Source organism: Nothoprocta perdicaria, unplaced genomic scaffold (assembly GCF_003342845.1).
Source record: "Nothoprocta perdicaria isolate Ctin4 unplaced genomic scaffold, notPer1 scaffold_218, whole genome shotgun sequence".
Classification (NCBI taxonomy): domain Eukaryota; kingdom Metazoa; phylum Chordata; class Aves; order Tinamiformes; family Tinamidae; genus Nothoprocta; species Nothoprocta perdicaria.
The window spans coordinates 1,117,002-1,133,484 of NW_020455399.1; the positions used below are offsets into that span (position 1 = coordinate 1,117,002).

At 44.9% G+C, this 16,483-nt stretch overlaps 1 protein-coding gene across 3 annotated transcripts in view; it reads right to left on the reverse strand.

Annotated features, from left to right (window-relative positions):
* Positions 1 to 533: 533 nt before the first annotated feature.
* The window catches only part of CRTC1 (CREB regulated transcription coactivator 1), a 33,708-nt gene continuing 17,758 nt past the window's right edge, over positions 534 to 16,483 (reverse strand). For 2 of the 3 annotated variants that reach the window (XM_026038890.1, XM_026038889.1), the window contains 12 exons: positions 15,071 to 15,208; positions 14,005 to 14,066; positions 13,177 to 13,271; positions 11,993 to 12,078; positions 11,602 to 11,645; positions 11,279 to 11,499; positions 9,626 to 9,762; positions 8,728 to 8,979; positions 6,621 to 6,722; positions 2,339 to 2,425; positions 1,377 to 1,557; positions 534 to 832 (listed from right to left, as the gene is read on the reverse strand). In XM_026038890.1, the coding sequence (XP_025894675.1) occupies positions 621 to 832; positions 1,377 to 1,557; positions 2,339 to 2,425; positions 6,621 to 6,722; positions 8,728 to 8,979; positions 9,626 to 9,762; positions 11,279 to 11,499; positions 11,602 to 11,645; positions 11,993 to 12,078; positions 13,177 to 13,271; positions 14,005 to 14,066; positions 15,071 to 15,208 (1,617 nt within the window). In that variant the 3' untranslated portion in view covers positions 534 to 620. The remainder of the gene's footprint in view (positions 833 to 1,376; positions 1,558 to 2,338; positions 2,426 to 6,620; positions 6,723 to 8,727; positions 8,980 to 9,625; positions 9,763 to 11,278; positions 11,500 to 11,601; positions 11,646 to 11,992; positions 12,079 to 13,176; positions 13,272 to 14,004; positions 14,067 to 15,070; positions 15,209 to 16,483) is intronic. The other variant, XM_026038891.1, reaches the window with a different exon arrangement.

Genomic DNA, 16,483 nt, shown 5'->3' on the forward strand with positions numbered 1-16,483 from the left:
ATAAAAAATAGTCCTCATGATTTGAGCCAGGCATCGCTGTGCAAATGCCCTTCCTGTTGCCCAGGAATCTCTCACAAAGTAAAGATTAGAAATGTGCTCTGCAGGTTAAGTCTCCTACATCTCTTAGCTGCTTTAAAAGGTTCTGATCCTTCCTTCCACGCTAATCAAGTAATGAATTATATTACTTTTTTGTGTGCTCAGAAATGCTATATATATATGTATACATATATAAATATATCCATTACATATATATATATATATATATATATAAAAGTTTGGAAATAGTGTTTTTACAGTTGTTTTTCTGCCTTTTTCTCTGGCTGGGAGGAGCTGCAGAGGCCGCTGGGCTGCCGGGCTGCTTTTCCAGGACATGGGTTTGCTCAGGGCATGAGAGCAGGCGGGCCGAGGGGCAGGGCAGGGACGTGGCCGCGGGCAGGGGCAAGCGCTGGGCTCTACGGAGCGGCCGTCACCGAGCGGCGCCGCCGGGAAGGGCGAAGCTGCCGCGGGGCCGGGCGAGGGAGCGGGATGCGCCGGCGCCGCGGCCTCCCCCTGCGCCCCCGGACGCCCCTTCTAGTGCAAAGGAGGGAAGGGACGAGGCGGAGCGCGGGGCGCGCGCGGCCTCACAGCCGGTCCATCCGGAACGTGTCCTCCGTGGCGGGGTCGGCCAGGACCATGTCGGGGTCGTTGAGCATGTGCAGTCCATCCAGGGTTAAAGGGTCGATTTTGAGTTCATCCAAGGGGAATTGGGAATCCGTGTCGAAGCTGACGTCCCCCACGCCCGCCAAAGAGCTCGTCAGTTCCTTTGATAAGCTGGGAGGAGACTCGCCTGTCACTGCAGGGAAGGGGAAGAGAGAGGCCCTGAGCAAACACCTCCTCTTGAGGCGGCGTAAAAGCCATAAAACAGCTTGCAAAAAAACCTGGAATAAGTTTTCCGAGCTGAGGTTGAAGCTCAGAAGGGAAAAACTTAACCTTACATCCATCTGGATGGATTACAGCTTTGTCAGAGATCTCCAAACCATGACAACGACACATAACGTACMAAGGAAAATTCATATATTCTGGCCTGCGAACTGGTGTCGCTGCAGGCTCCTCTGCCCTGTAAACCCAGCACCGAAAGCCCTGGTTTCCATGATCAGCAAGAGGCACAGGCTGAAATATGGACTGAGCCCTTTGCTCAGTGCAAAGATGGTTTCCAACATCCAGCCGTGACCAGACTGGCCACCAAAGACAACACCACAAAGTCCTTCGGGAYGCAACACGGCCATCAACAGGAGCATCCCCGCTTCGGCTCCAGGCACTGCTATGGTCAGGCCATGCGGACTAAACCCACGAGCAGGAAGGCTCCAAGTTGCCCGCGGCGTCGGGGACGGCCTTACCTGTGAGAATGATGTTGGGGATGTTTCCATGGCTGGAGTAGTTGAGCTGCTGCGAGTCCTGCAAGCTGCCGTGGCTGCCGGTGAGCCCCATCATCGCCGCCTGCGAGTAGTTGAGCGTGGAGCACGGGCTGTACAGGCTGTTGGAGCTGATGGCGTTTTCGATCATGTTAAACTGCTCGAGCTGAAGAGACCAAGGTACAAACGAGTTATTGCTTCACCAGGAAAGAGAGCACGACAACTTAAGAGGCCTCGCGGATGGGAAACGACAGTGAAAAACACAGGCWAACAAATTCATCTTTAAGTTTTGCTCATCAAAACATGGTCCGTTTTCCACTTCGCTTTCCAGAATAGGTCACTGCCAAATTCAGAGGGCAAGAGGAGGAGGGAAGGGCGGATRCCAAAACAAAACTGTCGCTTTCAAAAGCATAAGAACAAAAGCAAAGATAGTTTTAAAATAAAGTGAAAACCAAAGCAAGGCAAACAATTCATGCTACTGAAGCAGGTATCTGCCCATAGAGAGCTTTATCTCTCCAAAAACATCTATTTTTTCCCCTGCTACAAGAGCACACTTATCAGGTGAACCGGCCGGCCAGATGAGGCCGYCTTTGCTGGTCACTTTGGGTACAAAATGCAGCTTGTTGGCCAATTTCCGAAGTACATTTTTGTTACCACCTACAAGTGAAACCCTCCCAAAGGGAACAACTGTCAGAAATGGTTTTGTTATTTTCATTATTTTTAATCCCACAGACTTGGCAGAACACCTTGAAAAACATCTGCTCGAATGGCCAGGAGGGAGGAAGAGAGGGGAGGAAGAAAAGAAAAGCAAGGGGAGCACCTGAGTATTGCAAACTGAAAACATGAACCAAACGTGAGCCCCCAGAAATTAATCCCAAGTTGAATTATACTATTTTAAGCTGAACGTGGCTGAGACAGAGCTGAAAATYGGAGATGAATTTGCTCACCTGATGGGATAGGGCATTAGCCTGCCTAGCTGTCATCTGCTGATCATAATAGGAGTCACCAAATACACTGCCCAGAATGGAAGAATGCTGAAAACAAAACAGAGTCTTTATGGTGCAAGTGTCTGACAAGAGGCGGCCCCACGGTGTGCGAGCGTCTCCAGCTGCCCGCCGGGCACCGGCGCCCGACCCAGCTCATCACACACATGGATCATCGCCCGCAACACGGAGCCCCGGGCAGGCTGCTGCCCTGCAGSAGCACAAGGAACAGGCAGGGAGCCCACCAAACTGCCTCACAGGGGACGCACGACATGGAAAACTTGGGATTATGGATGCAGACAGGGTGCTGGGTGACACGGGGGATGGCCAGCACGCCGGGGCTGGGATACGGCACGGGCAAAGCCTGGGAATGGGTGGCTCCGAGGCTGGAAACTCTGTGGATCTCCGCAGCCCCCTCGAGCCCATCGAGCTTCTCTTGGTTATTCTCCATCATTTGTGCGTTATTTGAAGGCGACCACGAATTTGAGGCCAGATCGGGAAAGCACATACGTAAAACTATCAACAAACAGTTCTGAAATTCCAGCTGAAAACAAATAAACAAAAGAATCTACTCGCAAAGAGCCTCCGGCAAAGCCGGTGTCCATAAAAGCCAATTTCCATGGAAAGTTTGCATCAGTCTTAGGGGAAAAAAATGTAAATACCTTGCATAGCATTTTCCAGCTGTTTTGTCTACACATTAAGACACTAAGGCTACGAACTTCCTCCATAGAAAAGCTAAGCAGCACATGAATTTAAACAAGAGCCTAGTGTGTGGAAGGACAGAAGACACTTTGGGAAGACAAATGCTGCTGGATCAGGGCACAACAGCCAAAAGAGGCTGTGAGCAGCTTCCTGGTGCCGGATTTTGGAGCAGGACACTGGGAATGGCCGGCACCAGCCTGTGAATCCTTGTCAGGGACGAGTGCCTGAGCCAAATCCAGGATTTTATGGACCAAAAAAGATTTCCTTCATGGGATTCACCTTACTGTGCCTTTCTGAACTGTCGGAACTGTGACCACAGAATAGGAATTGTCTCCCTGTCATTTATACCCTATTGAATGGCCTGGTGAGAAACAAGTAAAGTGGAAGATTCTCCTAAAATGGAACTTATTTTCCAATATATCCTCCACTCCTCTCAGTTACTGTGACTGCCCTGTCCCGAGATAGGCCTACGAGCATGAAGTCCAACACGGTACCTGATGAGAGAAAAGCAAAGCACTACTGCCAATTTATATTTCATATAATAAAACACCTTTTTTTCTTCTTTAAACCACTCGCCTCTTCCTGCATGATTACATGTTGATTTACACGTCAGCGCTACTTCAAGATGTTACTTATGCCACTTAAAAAATAAAAAAAAGGAGGTTGACCACAGAGCTGGCTCAGGAAAGCTCTGGGTAGCCTAATTCTATCGTGGCAAACGTATCCTCATCTATACGGCAGGCAAGGTCTCCAAACCATGGGAGCTTTTAGAGCTTTTCCAACGATAAATGTGTCCTTTGGGACGTCACGCTGCGAAGCCAAGCCAGGTCACAGCAGCAGCACYGCCACCAGGGCTCCAAACAGGACCAAAGTGGCATTTTTTTTCCTTTAATTTGAGCCATTTCATTTTTACAGGAGCTTTCCCAAAGTAGGGTACACATGAAAACTCCTGTATTCCGCTACACGTTGTTCCCATTCTAAGAAGTTGGGTAACACGGAAAATAATGAACAGTAGGCCAAAATCCATTTGTGCAAGTCTGTATTAATAACCCTTAACAAAACGCAGAGGCCTCTATTTTTCCCTCTGCTCTAAAGTGTCTCGGTTATTACCGTTGTAAGTACTGCAGCTCCCCAAGGAAATCAGCTGGAAACAACATTACTTCAACACTTCGGAGTCCTGGAATAATTTATCAACAACTCCGGGGAAAAACACCTTGCTCACACCAGCGCCTACAAAACACTAGATGAGGTCTGTTTTGTCAACAGTACATCTTCTCGGGTTAATGATGTGGTGACTGGAAGGAAAAAGGAAAAACCCAAACCACAAAATCCCTGCCTTAAATTGCTGGTCTGCAAATACATACCATATTATCCAGTATTCAGCCATCCTACTAAAAAAGCAATTTTCTCTCTAATTGGAACAGTAGGCCAGGTGTTAGAGGAGAAAAGCCAAGTAGTCATAAACAAGCCGCCGGCAATGAAAAGCCATGCAAACACAAAGCTGGGGGCTACAAGCAGAGCTTTTCAAGCCGGGTTTTCACAGGAAGGCCTTCGTAGAGCGGCAACGACCATCTAAAACACAAGAGCAAGGAGGTTTGGAGATGGGGAAAGATGAGAAGGAACTTCTAGTGAATGAGATACGTGATAAAAAAATCAAACCACAGATCTCGGGTTTGAGAATGCGCCGCTCGTATCGAGATACTGCAAAGTGATTTAACCTAAAATGAAGGGGAGTGATTTAACCTAAAATGAAGGGGAGAAACAGGAGCAAATGCAAGACACCTCCCCGGTCACCCCTACTTTATTTTGCTCTTCTCAGCCGGTGCCAGACTGTTCCCCACCGGGTGTACTCTGAGGTTGTAACCAACCTGCCTTTGCTGCTGGCACATCATGCTGGTGGCTAAGGGATCTTGCTGTTTGCACGCTGCCCCCATAATCATAACCCAGATTTTACTTCCAATCTGGTTTAATTCGCCCATGGCTTCTCTCCACGCTTAGTATTTACAATCTTAAAAGATCCACTACGACAGAGAGCTCTCAACACTACTACCTTTGGGCTCCCTGACAGAGGCAGGAAAACTGTGCTACTTTTAATTTATGAACAAAAAAGCTATTTTCTTTTAATTTATTAACAAAAATTTCTTTAATTTATTAACAAAAAAAAAAGCTATTTTTGGTGCTTTCCTACAGCTTTTGCGTAAAGCTTCTTTTCAGAGGATAGCACACATGCCAGCAGTGCTGCACACTAAGCTCTGTGCTCCGCTGCAGAGAGCCTGCTGCGCTCTGGGACTTTGCACTGAGCGGTGGCATCAAGCCTGTGGGCAAAAATAAAGTCGAGAAAGGGTTATTGAGAAGTCAAGGGGGGAAGAAAATCAGAATCAAATCAAATGGGCTGCCCAGGTGCCACCTGGACCCTGAGAACTGCAGCAGGGCCAGCAGCTGCTTTGCTCTACACGACAGCCGAGAGAAGTAAAATTGCTCGTTGTCCCTGGGCCACACACAGGACACAGCACAAGTGGCAGAAGCAGCAGAGGAAAGAAGTTAAGAAGCCACTGAGCACRGGTTAAAAAAAATCCGGACAATCCTGACACTCAGGCTGTTACTGAGCTTACCAGCGACCTGTCTCTGGCTAATGGCAAGGAGAGACGAAGCTTCTGCTTTGCAGCCAGGAAGGGGCAGCACTTATTTACATAGGATCCTTCTTACAGCCTTCAACATTAAATGATGAAACAGAATATGTATTTTCAGACTCTGTTGTGATGCTCCGTAAGAATTTCCTACACCTTGTCACTATAGGTGGGATTTGGGAAAAGCCTTTTGGCTGCCTTCTTGCAAYGCTAGATTTTTGTACCAAAACTGCATTAAGCTCCTTTACTTAAGGGGTACCTCCAAAACTGCCTTGCTGTTTCTTAACTATCTTGCAAATAGCACATAAAAAGTTTCCCTTCACAGCTTTACATATATATCCAATTTGACTTGTATATATAGGATGCAAAATGAGCAATTTATATATACAMAGGATGAAAAAACATCTAGTATGCAAGAAGGCATGTTTGCTAACCCATTATTTTCAAGCCATGAGACACAGTTGCTAATTTTAAGAATATTTGCTGCATTTTCTTTCCCAGSTGAAAAAAGGCCTTGGTTCAAAGGCACTGGGTCATAAGTGGCACTTAGTGCAGCAAGAAGCTATTCTGCTGCTGGGGGCACTCAGCAAGTTTCCTTCCTGTCCCTATCCTCCCAACCTCATGTGTCCAACCCTAAGCGATGCTGTTACGGAGAGGGATCCACCTGGAGCTTTTGTCCACCCTGCTCCCCTCCAAAATAACTGGACTTTAATAGCGTTCACGTAATAGCCTTGATCACCAAAAAGGCAATTCACCAGCTATTGAAAACCTCTGGCTCTGAATGGAACTGCCAACGAGATGAGACATCAGTGATGCATGAGGCACACACAGTGACAGCGWGAGGACTATGGGTCAGTGATGGAGAGACTGGAAGCGAACACGAGAAGCGAGGCCTGGGGAAGCACAGAGTCCCTTACTTGAGGGGAGCTGCCAGGAGAGAAGCCTTGATTGGAGACAGGAGAGGTGGGAGACTGGTTGGCTGGGGATCCAGCATTACTGCGGTACTGCTGGAGTGAAGCCTACAGAACAACACAGAATTAAAGAGCACGGCAGTGAGGGAAAGCTGGAGAATTACACGTTCCTGGTGGACAGCTTGAGGAACCATCATCTTCAGCGATCCCGGGTAGCTATGAAGGCCCTAGTGCTGGGAATGAGGTCGCTAAAAGGAAAGGGTTAAGGTCTCACTGGGGCTYGTGTCTGACTGCCCACCTAAGAGCAGGGCAGGGCTGCCATACAAGGAAAACTCTCCAAATCTCTTTTTCCTCTGTTTTCAGCTGTGTTTAGTTAGGGGGAAAAAAAAAATCTGGTCAGCCAACAATTTAATGGAAAAGTAGTCTCCAAATCTGGGAATAACCCAAAAGGAATTCACTTGAAATTCAACTGCCATGGCCACATTCTCCATTTCTGTAGGGCTTGCTTAGGAAATCCTTGTTATATTTCACACCCAGGCTAMGGGGAATTATCTGGCACTTTAGGCCAGTACATGAAACAGACGTGGTCTGAGAATCCACACTGTCCTGTAGGTTTATTTTAGCTACATTAACACTGTTCTCAGTCTTCCTSAGACTAGATTTTCAAAGATTTTCCTTTGTTTTTTTGGCAAAGACCCCCGGATCTGAACAAATGAATAATCTTACTGGCATCTGAATAGAATGTCATCCTAATTAACATAAATAGTAAGTAGAGCTCTTTGTCTGCTATATTGCCCTTAGAAACCAACAGATGATTGAGGAAAACCTGTAATCCAGGGCTTTTTGACACAGAATTCTACGGATATCAAGAAAATATTTCTTATATGCATTTCTGCCCTCCAAACAGACATCCAAAGTAGGGGAAAGTGTACTTCAATATTGCTTTAAGGAAAAACAGCTGTGTAAGAGTTGTGAGACTGTCCCACAGCTCAAGTGGCTTTCTGAAAAATCTGATTTAAGTTTACCCATGTCCAATTTCAGTTGCTTTAAAAGGTAAACGGAGGGCCCTGAAAAGCTAAGGTCATAAAGAAGCTGAGAATGAGGAAAGCAACATAGAAAGCAAAGAATGAAAATCAGATTAATCTGTATTGGTAACTCTTGGTAACTATAAGAATCAAAATATTCAGACACGTTTGAATGGGTCAAACATCCTTYCCACTGCCAGATTTGTCCTTCCTCTTTCCCTTCTATGGAGAGAAGAGCAGATTCTTTCAAGAAGCATAAACTTAAAATCTCAACCCCCAAATGAAATTTGTGATTCAATATCAGATCAATAGAGAATGAACTCTTCTSATGACCAAACCACTTAGTGTCACTGCAACACTGCCAGGTCAACACAACCGGTCAGACATGTAAAAGCCTTTAATGCCGAGCAGAATGCCCAGAGAATGAGCCATGAACTTCCTCCCTGGCTACCCTGTTATCCTCTCCTGGTCTGCATTTGGGATTTTCAGATGTGGAAAAAGGCAGAACAATTCACAACAGACCACAGTAAAACAAGCAAGCAAAAAAAAAATCTGTCCGTAAATCATCACAATATGTATTACACTCCATTCCTTAGGGGGATCTGCAAGCAGGCACCACAAATCTAATTTTTGAGGATAATAACGTATGCTACAAATTCCTTAAAACGGAAGTGTTCTAAATATAGAAACGCTATCCTGTGTCTGATTTCCTCCAGCTTTTTGAATACGTTAGATTGTTAGATTTACCTAAGTCCTGTTAACTCCTTATCCTGAGTCTGTAACACGCAGCATGTTGAAAGTGCGTTACATTTAATGCCTTGAAAATGCATCTGTGCAGCAGCAAGGTATGAAAAAAGAAAAAGAAAAATGCTTCTATCTCAGTCTAATCAGATGTATGGGGTTATAAGGGGCACAGCTGGAARCTATGGCCACCCTAAGAACATAATAAAATCAGTTTTTGTCCTTAAAACACAAAGATTGGTTCAATGCAACCATTCTATGCATACTGGAGACTCTTCTGGAATTATGAGGAGGGCTGATGCTCCACGGCACATTTGCTGACCCATCTCAGGGGTGCCCAAACTTACCGAGTTGATGTCTATTCCCATGGAGGGCTGGCTCTGGCTCCCCGGAGGCGACTGCGGGATGGTGGAAGGTACCGTGACAGAGAGAGGGGGGAGCTGGGTCCCTCGCTGGAGACCCGAGGTCTGCATTAAGGGGGTGTTCTGAGGCAGGGTACTGGCCACCTGGGGCTGCTGCTGTTGCTGTGAAGTTGTCTGGGTGAAAAACGGGTATGGGGGAAGCTGCTGTTCCAGAGACAATGCATCCATAGCCACGGCCTTSAAGAGAGGAAACAAGACAAGGGAGGCTGGCAGATAATTCCTCTTAATTTATCTGAAATCAGTTAAATAGGACTAAGCAATTCCAGAAGTTACCACGTTTGTATTTATAGCAAACATTTTTTTCAAGTAAATAAACAAAATGCATTTACAAATCACGTTTAAAACGGCCAAGAACACATTTCAAGGGAGTTCGTATCGTTTTCAATGTACTAAAAACACCCACTGTGTCCAAAAGCCCAGCTGAACGTCAGGAACTGACAACCCAGTCAGTCATGAAATCAAATACGGGAAAACTTCTACATTTTGCACTCAGAACCTGAGAGAACTCGAGTTCTCTCGAGCTAGAGAAACGCCTTCCAAATTTCATGACCGACTTTGAGGCTGTGTCCCTAAGAGTGTCTTCGTGGCGTTTGCCAAGGATCTGCCACAGTAAAAGCAAAATCCACAACCTCTACAACCCATTTTTAAAGGACACAACCTTTTTTTAAAGCACAAAAAGAAATAAAGACACAGAATTAATGAAGACCTTTAAGGAATGAAGTTATACAGCAAGAAAGATGAAGTTACAGCTAGCCTCTCCCTAGGTAGAGTGAAACAAAATCAACTGTGGTCTAAAATTTTCCTTCTCCAAGCCAGTTCCTACCTGAGTAATTGGTGACAAGGGGGAAAGCGTAGGAGACATTTGCTGTGACTGTGGTCGCCGGGAGTCTGCACTCAAGGACAGGGGGCTGACGGTCGGCTGACGGTGCTGCTGGGACGGGGCTGGCGTTGTTGTCATTCCTGTTGGGAAGGGGAAAAACAGCTTAGATGGGAGCAGAGCAATGGATTATTGAGACCTGTATGGAGGTAATGACATAAACGATGAATGACTGGAGCCTAGAAATACTTAATGCTGAGCATTTAGTGCTGAATGTGCCTATGCTAACAAGGCTTATACACCCTTTGGGTTGCACATTGTCAAGGAACCACTTCTGTTTTCTTTCTAAGAGTTCAAGCTTCAGGAATAAGAAAACAGAGCATGCGACAAGACTAAGCAAGGGGCACTTGTGACATTAAAAAAAATCTATTTATGCAAAGAAAACTGGTTACACAGGAAATACTCTAGTTTTGAAAGCATACTAATGCACAGCAAGGCAGGAAATATTCTTCACACTCTAAAGAGCTGTGACCTAGCACAAACTATGTTTAAGATTAGCAAGGGAATTGAGGCAGCAAAGCTCGTATAAGAATCTGCATTTACAACAGCTCAACTAAAGAGCAATTCTTGGAGCCATTCTAAAACATGTCTCCACTCRTTTCCATTATCATATGGCCCAGAAGAGATAAAACTACAGACACAAGGCCAACAACACCTGAAAAAACATCTCCTTAAGCTATCTGGCAGTTAAACGTTGTGGTGCCTTTAGGAGCTACAAAGCTTCAATTCTTAAGTGAAACAGCAAAATAAGCATCACCCAGGAAATAAGTAAAAAATGCCAAAGAACGGGACAGTCTGGGACCCTATTCAGTGCAAGGGTAGTTTCTGACAGGATGGAGATGATGCATCCAACAGGAGATCATCAACAGAAGATAGTCCYTCCCAGCAAAGTTTCTTGGGGTTGACAATTAGAGCATCGTCATTTTGTTTAAATAAAAAAGCACTGAGGTTTTGAAATCTGCCATAAAATGTTTCCTATTTTCTCCTTCGCCCTGGAGAACTGAGACACCCTGGAAAGTGGTTTCAGGACAATCCAGCTAGTGAGCTGTTCTAGAGCTGCCAGAAAGGAGGAATTCACAAGAGCCTGGGAGCTCCTAGGCACCTGGCAACTGTTCAAGGCTTCCAGGCAGGCTGCCAGGGAGCCAGGAAGTCCAGGCTGCCAAGGAGCCAGCAGGCAAACTGGCTAAAATTGAGCAGATTATGAAGGCTGCCTGCTTTCCCGTAGCATGTTTTCAAAATCAACACTGTCTCATGGAACGTGTCATGAACCAACACACTCAAATGCACAAACGTACTCTACGTTTTTGGCATTTCTTTAAAACCTAACAGGTGTTTTCCCCCACCTTTTCTCGGGGCTGCTGAGGGCATGTCTGTACAATGCACATAGTTCCTGCAAAACAGTCAAGGGCATTTATGCTTTCTGTGCCTTGCAAAGGCTTTAATATCATTTTGACTGCCCAAAAGACAATACTTGGTGATCGCCCTGGTCAATCAGCAGTGACTTAGTCACCTGGGATGTGAAACAGCAAGACAAAACGCAACTCGGGTTATGTCAGACAAGTGCCATATTATGCACAAATCTCTCTTTTACAGCCTTACCCTGATTGGCAGTGCTGATGCCCAAGTGAGTCAGGTTGGCAGCAAGATTTCCAGTACTATTGGAGCTACTGAGGGCTGGGAATGTGGATTCCTCAGGATCCAATGGTGTTGGGAGAGGAGAAGGGAAATGGATGTTGGTCAGGTCTGGCAGGGAGCCACCCGTGTTATGTGTAGCAGGAATCAGCGTGGTAGTGTTTTCTTGGTCGGCTGATGGAAAGATGCTAAACAGGGGAGAAAACTCCAAAGTAAGAGGACTTCCAAGCTACAATACACTTTTTAAAGATCACAATGCTCAGAAAAGGGGGAAAAAGCTGAAAGCTTACTTGATTCCTGGAACTTCACATGATTTAGGTCTTGAAGATCCTGTCTAAAATAGAGAAAATATACTTTAAAGGTAACGGTATTGTCAGAAATTAATGTTTAGGATAAATTTTAATCAGTAAATTTAATACATTTGTAMGGAAGGATTCTATGGAGCTCTTCAGAAGAGATGTATCATCACTGCCGCTTGAGGCATGCCACACATTAGATCAGAAAGGCAGTTTGTGTGCAAGTGATTTGCAGCTAAATATAGCACTTAATCTCTAATCCTGGCAAGTAGTTTGTTTTGGTTAGCAATATTTAGAACATTTGTTTACCCAAATGTGTGTAGACAAATAAATGCTTGTGTGTAGACAAATAAATGCTCTATGCTTTGAAACATGAAATTTCTACCTTTTTAGTGTCCCATCCTTGCTTGGAGAGGGTTTTGTCTGCCTCTGAGGTGGTTTCCTCCATTCCAGGGACAGTCAGTAACAAAACTAAAAAAGGGAGCACGAAAGAAATCATGTCATAACACTAAGCTTTTYGAAAAGAAATTTTCTGTACAGGTGAAGAAGCATCACAAATACCTTAAGTAATTCCCTTATCAAATCCATATTTACACAATCCTATTTAAGATGGTCTCTATTCAACGCTATACTGTTCCAGAAGTGTTATATGGAATACCTAACACAACAGCTGCAACACAATGTGCACGTATGGGACTGTTGAGTGTTCCTCTATCACCAGGTAGATGTTTGAGGATTAAATTTCTCAAGACAGACTTAGGAGCTTTTAAAATATTTTTCAAGCTGACATCAGAAACAAGGACCAGCAGAGGGCACCAAAATTGTTAGTTCCTTAGGGCTCCGTTTCCAAAAGCTTGACCTGAATCCCCCAAAAAAACAGATGAATCCTGCTGCCATATGGTATTGTATCTTAATTATGCCCAGTGACTTCTGTTGTTTGACACAGTATTTACGCAAGAGGCTAGCTCAGGAAGGTAATTTACAGGTCGAATCACAGGTAAATATGAAGAATCTCAAGGGAAATTTTAGGGCAGATTTACTTTGGCCTGAGATGGAAAGTCAGGTATCTGGCAGGCTAGGTTACTAGAAATAAAATTCAGCAGTCCTGAACAGCTCAATGTAAAATGGATTTTCAGAATTTAATTTCTGATATTTAATGGAGTTGCCAATGCAAAACTTGTCCTAAGTCACTAAAATAAAACTGACAAATTAATACCAATATCTGAAAGAAACACCTATTACAACAATTTTCCCCATCAGAGTTACTGATATTATTGAGGGCTTGGAGTATTAATTAATACCTACAACTATATGAGCCATATGCAGGGAAGGAAAAATCTCACTGTCGCACAGTATCCAGCTGTTACCTGCTGAGAGCTGCTCAAAGCCCCACCTGAACTGACAGTGCAGAACTTCCTGCACTCTGGAAACCTCAAATCCCATGTAACTTCAGTTAGAAAATTTTACGCATACATGTCCATATAAAGACATCCATCAATACACGGACATATCATCTAAATAGAATTCTTTGAATGTGACAAATATTTTCACCGCTTTTTGTCCATTTACCTCTTTTCTGCTGCATGTCTTGTGATCCTCCCGAAAAGGACTCTTGTTGAGTTGGAGTCATAGTACTCTGGTGCAGGGCAGAATCGGAATTTGTCCTGAGGGAAACGCAAAACCATATTTTTATTGTCAGCTTCTCTACATTAACGAATGTTTAGTCTCAGGCAAAGGTAATTAACTCAGGAAAAACTGCATACACTCTGCATTAAACAAAACCAAAATCTGTCTTTGGTCYGTGCCATTATTTCTTTATGAAGTACAACTTCTTTATGAAACAATCAACTCTGAGAACAAGTTCTCTCATGTTTGAAGAATAATTGTTGCAATAGCAGAACCATAATCAGCTTTAAGAGCCTAGGAGAAAGCATCYTTGCTTTAAAGGGAGGGAAAGCGACCGTTTCCGGGATGCACATATGTTGTGGAGCCAGGAACCACAGGGTCTCCATAGCCAACAACTCTCACATGGCGAATTGTCCTTCAGCCCTCGATCTTGGCCACCACTTTGGCTACTCGGTGGCAGCTTCTGTACAGGGAGAAATATCCAAGTCCTTTCTAGTCCAACAGCTTGGGCGGATGTTACACCTTTAGGCTGGCAAGATTTACCTTCCAGAGATCACACTAGCTGACACAGCTGAAGTTTAAAAGCCAATCTAAGCATAATAAAAGAATAAAAGAAAATAAAAAATCAAGGTCTAAATTCACTAAATCTTGGCAGCTCAGATGACCAGTTGCTACGGGAAATATTAAAATCCATTTTTACATGTGAAGATGTTAGCATAGCATCAGAGAATGCAGACTAAATACTAATGCACATGTAATGATGCTACTAACCTTCTCCAGCTCGTATCGGATGGAGGTGACAGATACACAGTCCCATAYGGACAACTATCCACGTGATTCAGTTAGTTAAGGGGAAGAACAGCATTTTCTCGCTTAAATAACCGGCCTATTTGAAGTCTTTCCCTAGGAAATAATTCAAATCAACCTGTCAGAGTGACTGAGCTTAAAAGAGAAAGGCAAAGCAAGTTCTCCATAGASAGCACACTGACTTTACCAGGACATTCAAAATAAGATATACCTGCTTTATAGCTGATGTAGAATGAAAGAACAGAAATGATGTAGAATTTAAAACATCAAACCTGACAATACAGAGAAAACGCTGGCCTCCTACMCCAAAACAAGCCACCTGAGTGACTCCTCAACTTGTCAGTCTTGGTTCTTGGCCACTTCCCAGATTGTGCTGGTCCTTGTTGATGATGTTCCGAAGGAAAGCAATCCTTAACGAGCCCTATAACACGGGCACAGGGCTGGGGAGCACGTCGGAGCACCGGGGTGGCCACCTCCTTCCTGCTTCTCAGCACCTCTCTCGGCTCCTGAGCAGCTGCTCTCTCCACTCTCCCACTTGCACAATCCTTTTAGCCCCGCCAGGAACCCAGGCTTAGTGCAGCCCAATTTAAGCCAGTCGGCAGCAAGGAGMAAATTCATTTTCACAAACGACACGAAAAATAGTGCCCGGTAGATGCTAACTAATGAATCAAGTGCAATAAAAACACACACTGAATTGCASGGAATTTTGCTTTGGATTTACTCAGTTTTTAAGTTTTCACGAATACTGTCTTACATATTTCAGTAAAGGATTTCTATCCCTCTCGGCTTCATGTCTATCATTATCCCCACTTAGAGCTGAAGAAACCAACACTGARAAAAGTAAATGCTTAGTTTACAGAAGAGCAAGTATTTATAAATGGATCACAGTTCAGAAAAGCAGGGGACACTAACTGTATAGAAATGAGAAGCCTCTCTGATGGGTGAGGATGGGATGAAGGAGCAAACTGCAGGAATGGAGATGCAGCTGAAGAGGAAGGTATTTGGTGCCACCTCCTAAACCAAAGGATATTTGTCTTCCATGTTTATCCACGGAGAGGGGGCGGCGATGGGGAGATCCCAGGCGGTTTCTGTCGCGATATACTCTGTCCACCAGACCGTGGTGCCGAGTCGTTCTGCTCGTGTCCAACCCAGACGACTGAAAAGGAGTCTGAGAGAGRCGCGTTAAGTTCTAAGCAGCAAAACACACGCGTGAGCTCTCTGCCCACCAGTTATCAGTACTGTATGCACAGTTGTGTTATTTTAAGAACTATAATTCAAAAAAAAAAAAAAAGCCATGGACAAACTGCATCACTTATATTTTTCCGTCAGTAACGTTTTCACTATAGCCATGGAAAGGAATTACCAAGGCTATCTCTTCCAGCCAGAGATTAGGGAGTGTGGGAGCAGGCTACGCTGGGTCTGCCCTCTTGCAAAGCAGCACTGCTGTCCCCACTTCGTATCTGCGAGCCCCCGGAGCTGCTGGTGACAAGGAGCCTGCTGACAGCTGCTGTCCGCGTCCCCTCGGYGCCGCATGCAGCATCATGCACCCGGAGGCACGTGCCCGCGGCCACAGCTGCGGCTGCCGGGGCACCAGATGCAGGAGGACGATGCACGGGGACCCTAACGTCCCACTAGGGCTTTTGGGGAACACTCTGCTCTCTCCAGGACACGGCAGGGGACACAGGGAACAAAACAAAACAAAAAGGAAAAAAAAAAGAAAAAAAAAGAAAGCCGTTTCCTTCCTCTGTCTAGAAAAAGTTACAGCATTCAATACTTTTGCAATTGATGTTTGCACAGTGAGCCTAGATGGGTCATTTCCACTCTCCAAATCTTATCCTGACAGTGTTTACTTGTCAGCAACTGACCTCAGAGAATCTGAGGACAACACAGCAACGATAAGGAAGGTAAATTTCCACTCTCAGCTGGAAAACTTCTATACTTGCAAAGGCCCAACCCGGTGCGTAGCCGGAAAAAGAATGACCAGCCTCTCCACACACTTCAGAAACAATACATGGGCATCTAGGGGAAAAAAAGCTAAATCCTCTCCCATTCCTTGCCAACGTGAACAGCTTTGCTGAGTCCCTAAACACCATCTGCTTGGAGACCCAAAATTTGCTCTTCCATTCAGGTGATGCATGTGGCAAACGCACCGTCCGGTCTGCCAAGCCATGAAACCATCTGGCTTCCATATCAATCTTTTCAAAAATGTCCAGTTAGGCTGTTGAAGTGACCATCGCTTAAAAGCCTTTTACACTGAAATGTTCTTCTTGTAATAACTTTTTTAAAGTATCTTTCTAATATTTTTAATGCCATTCTGTTTAGCATCTCCCTCTCTGCATGCATGACCTACACAAATAGTGCAAAGGGGCCGTTTATTTTCTTGCTTGCGGAGCAGGACGCTGCATATCCAGGAAYACAGTAACTTCTGGCTCTAAATTCCCTG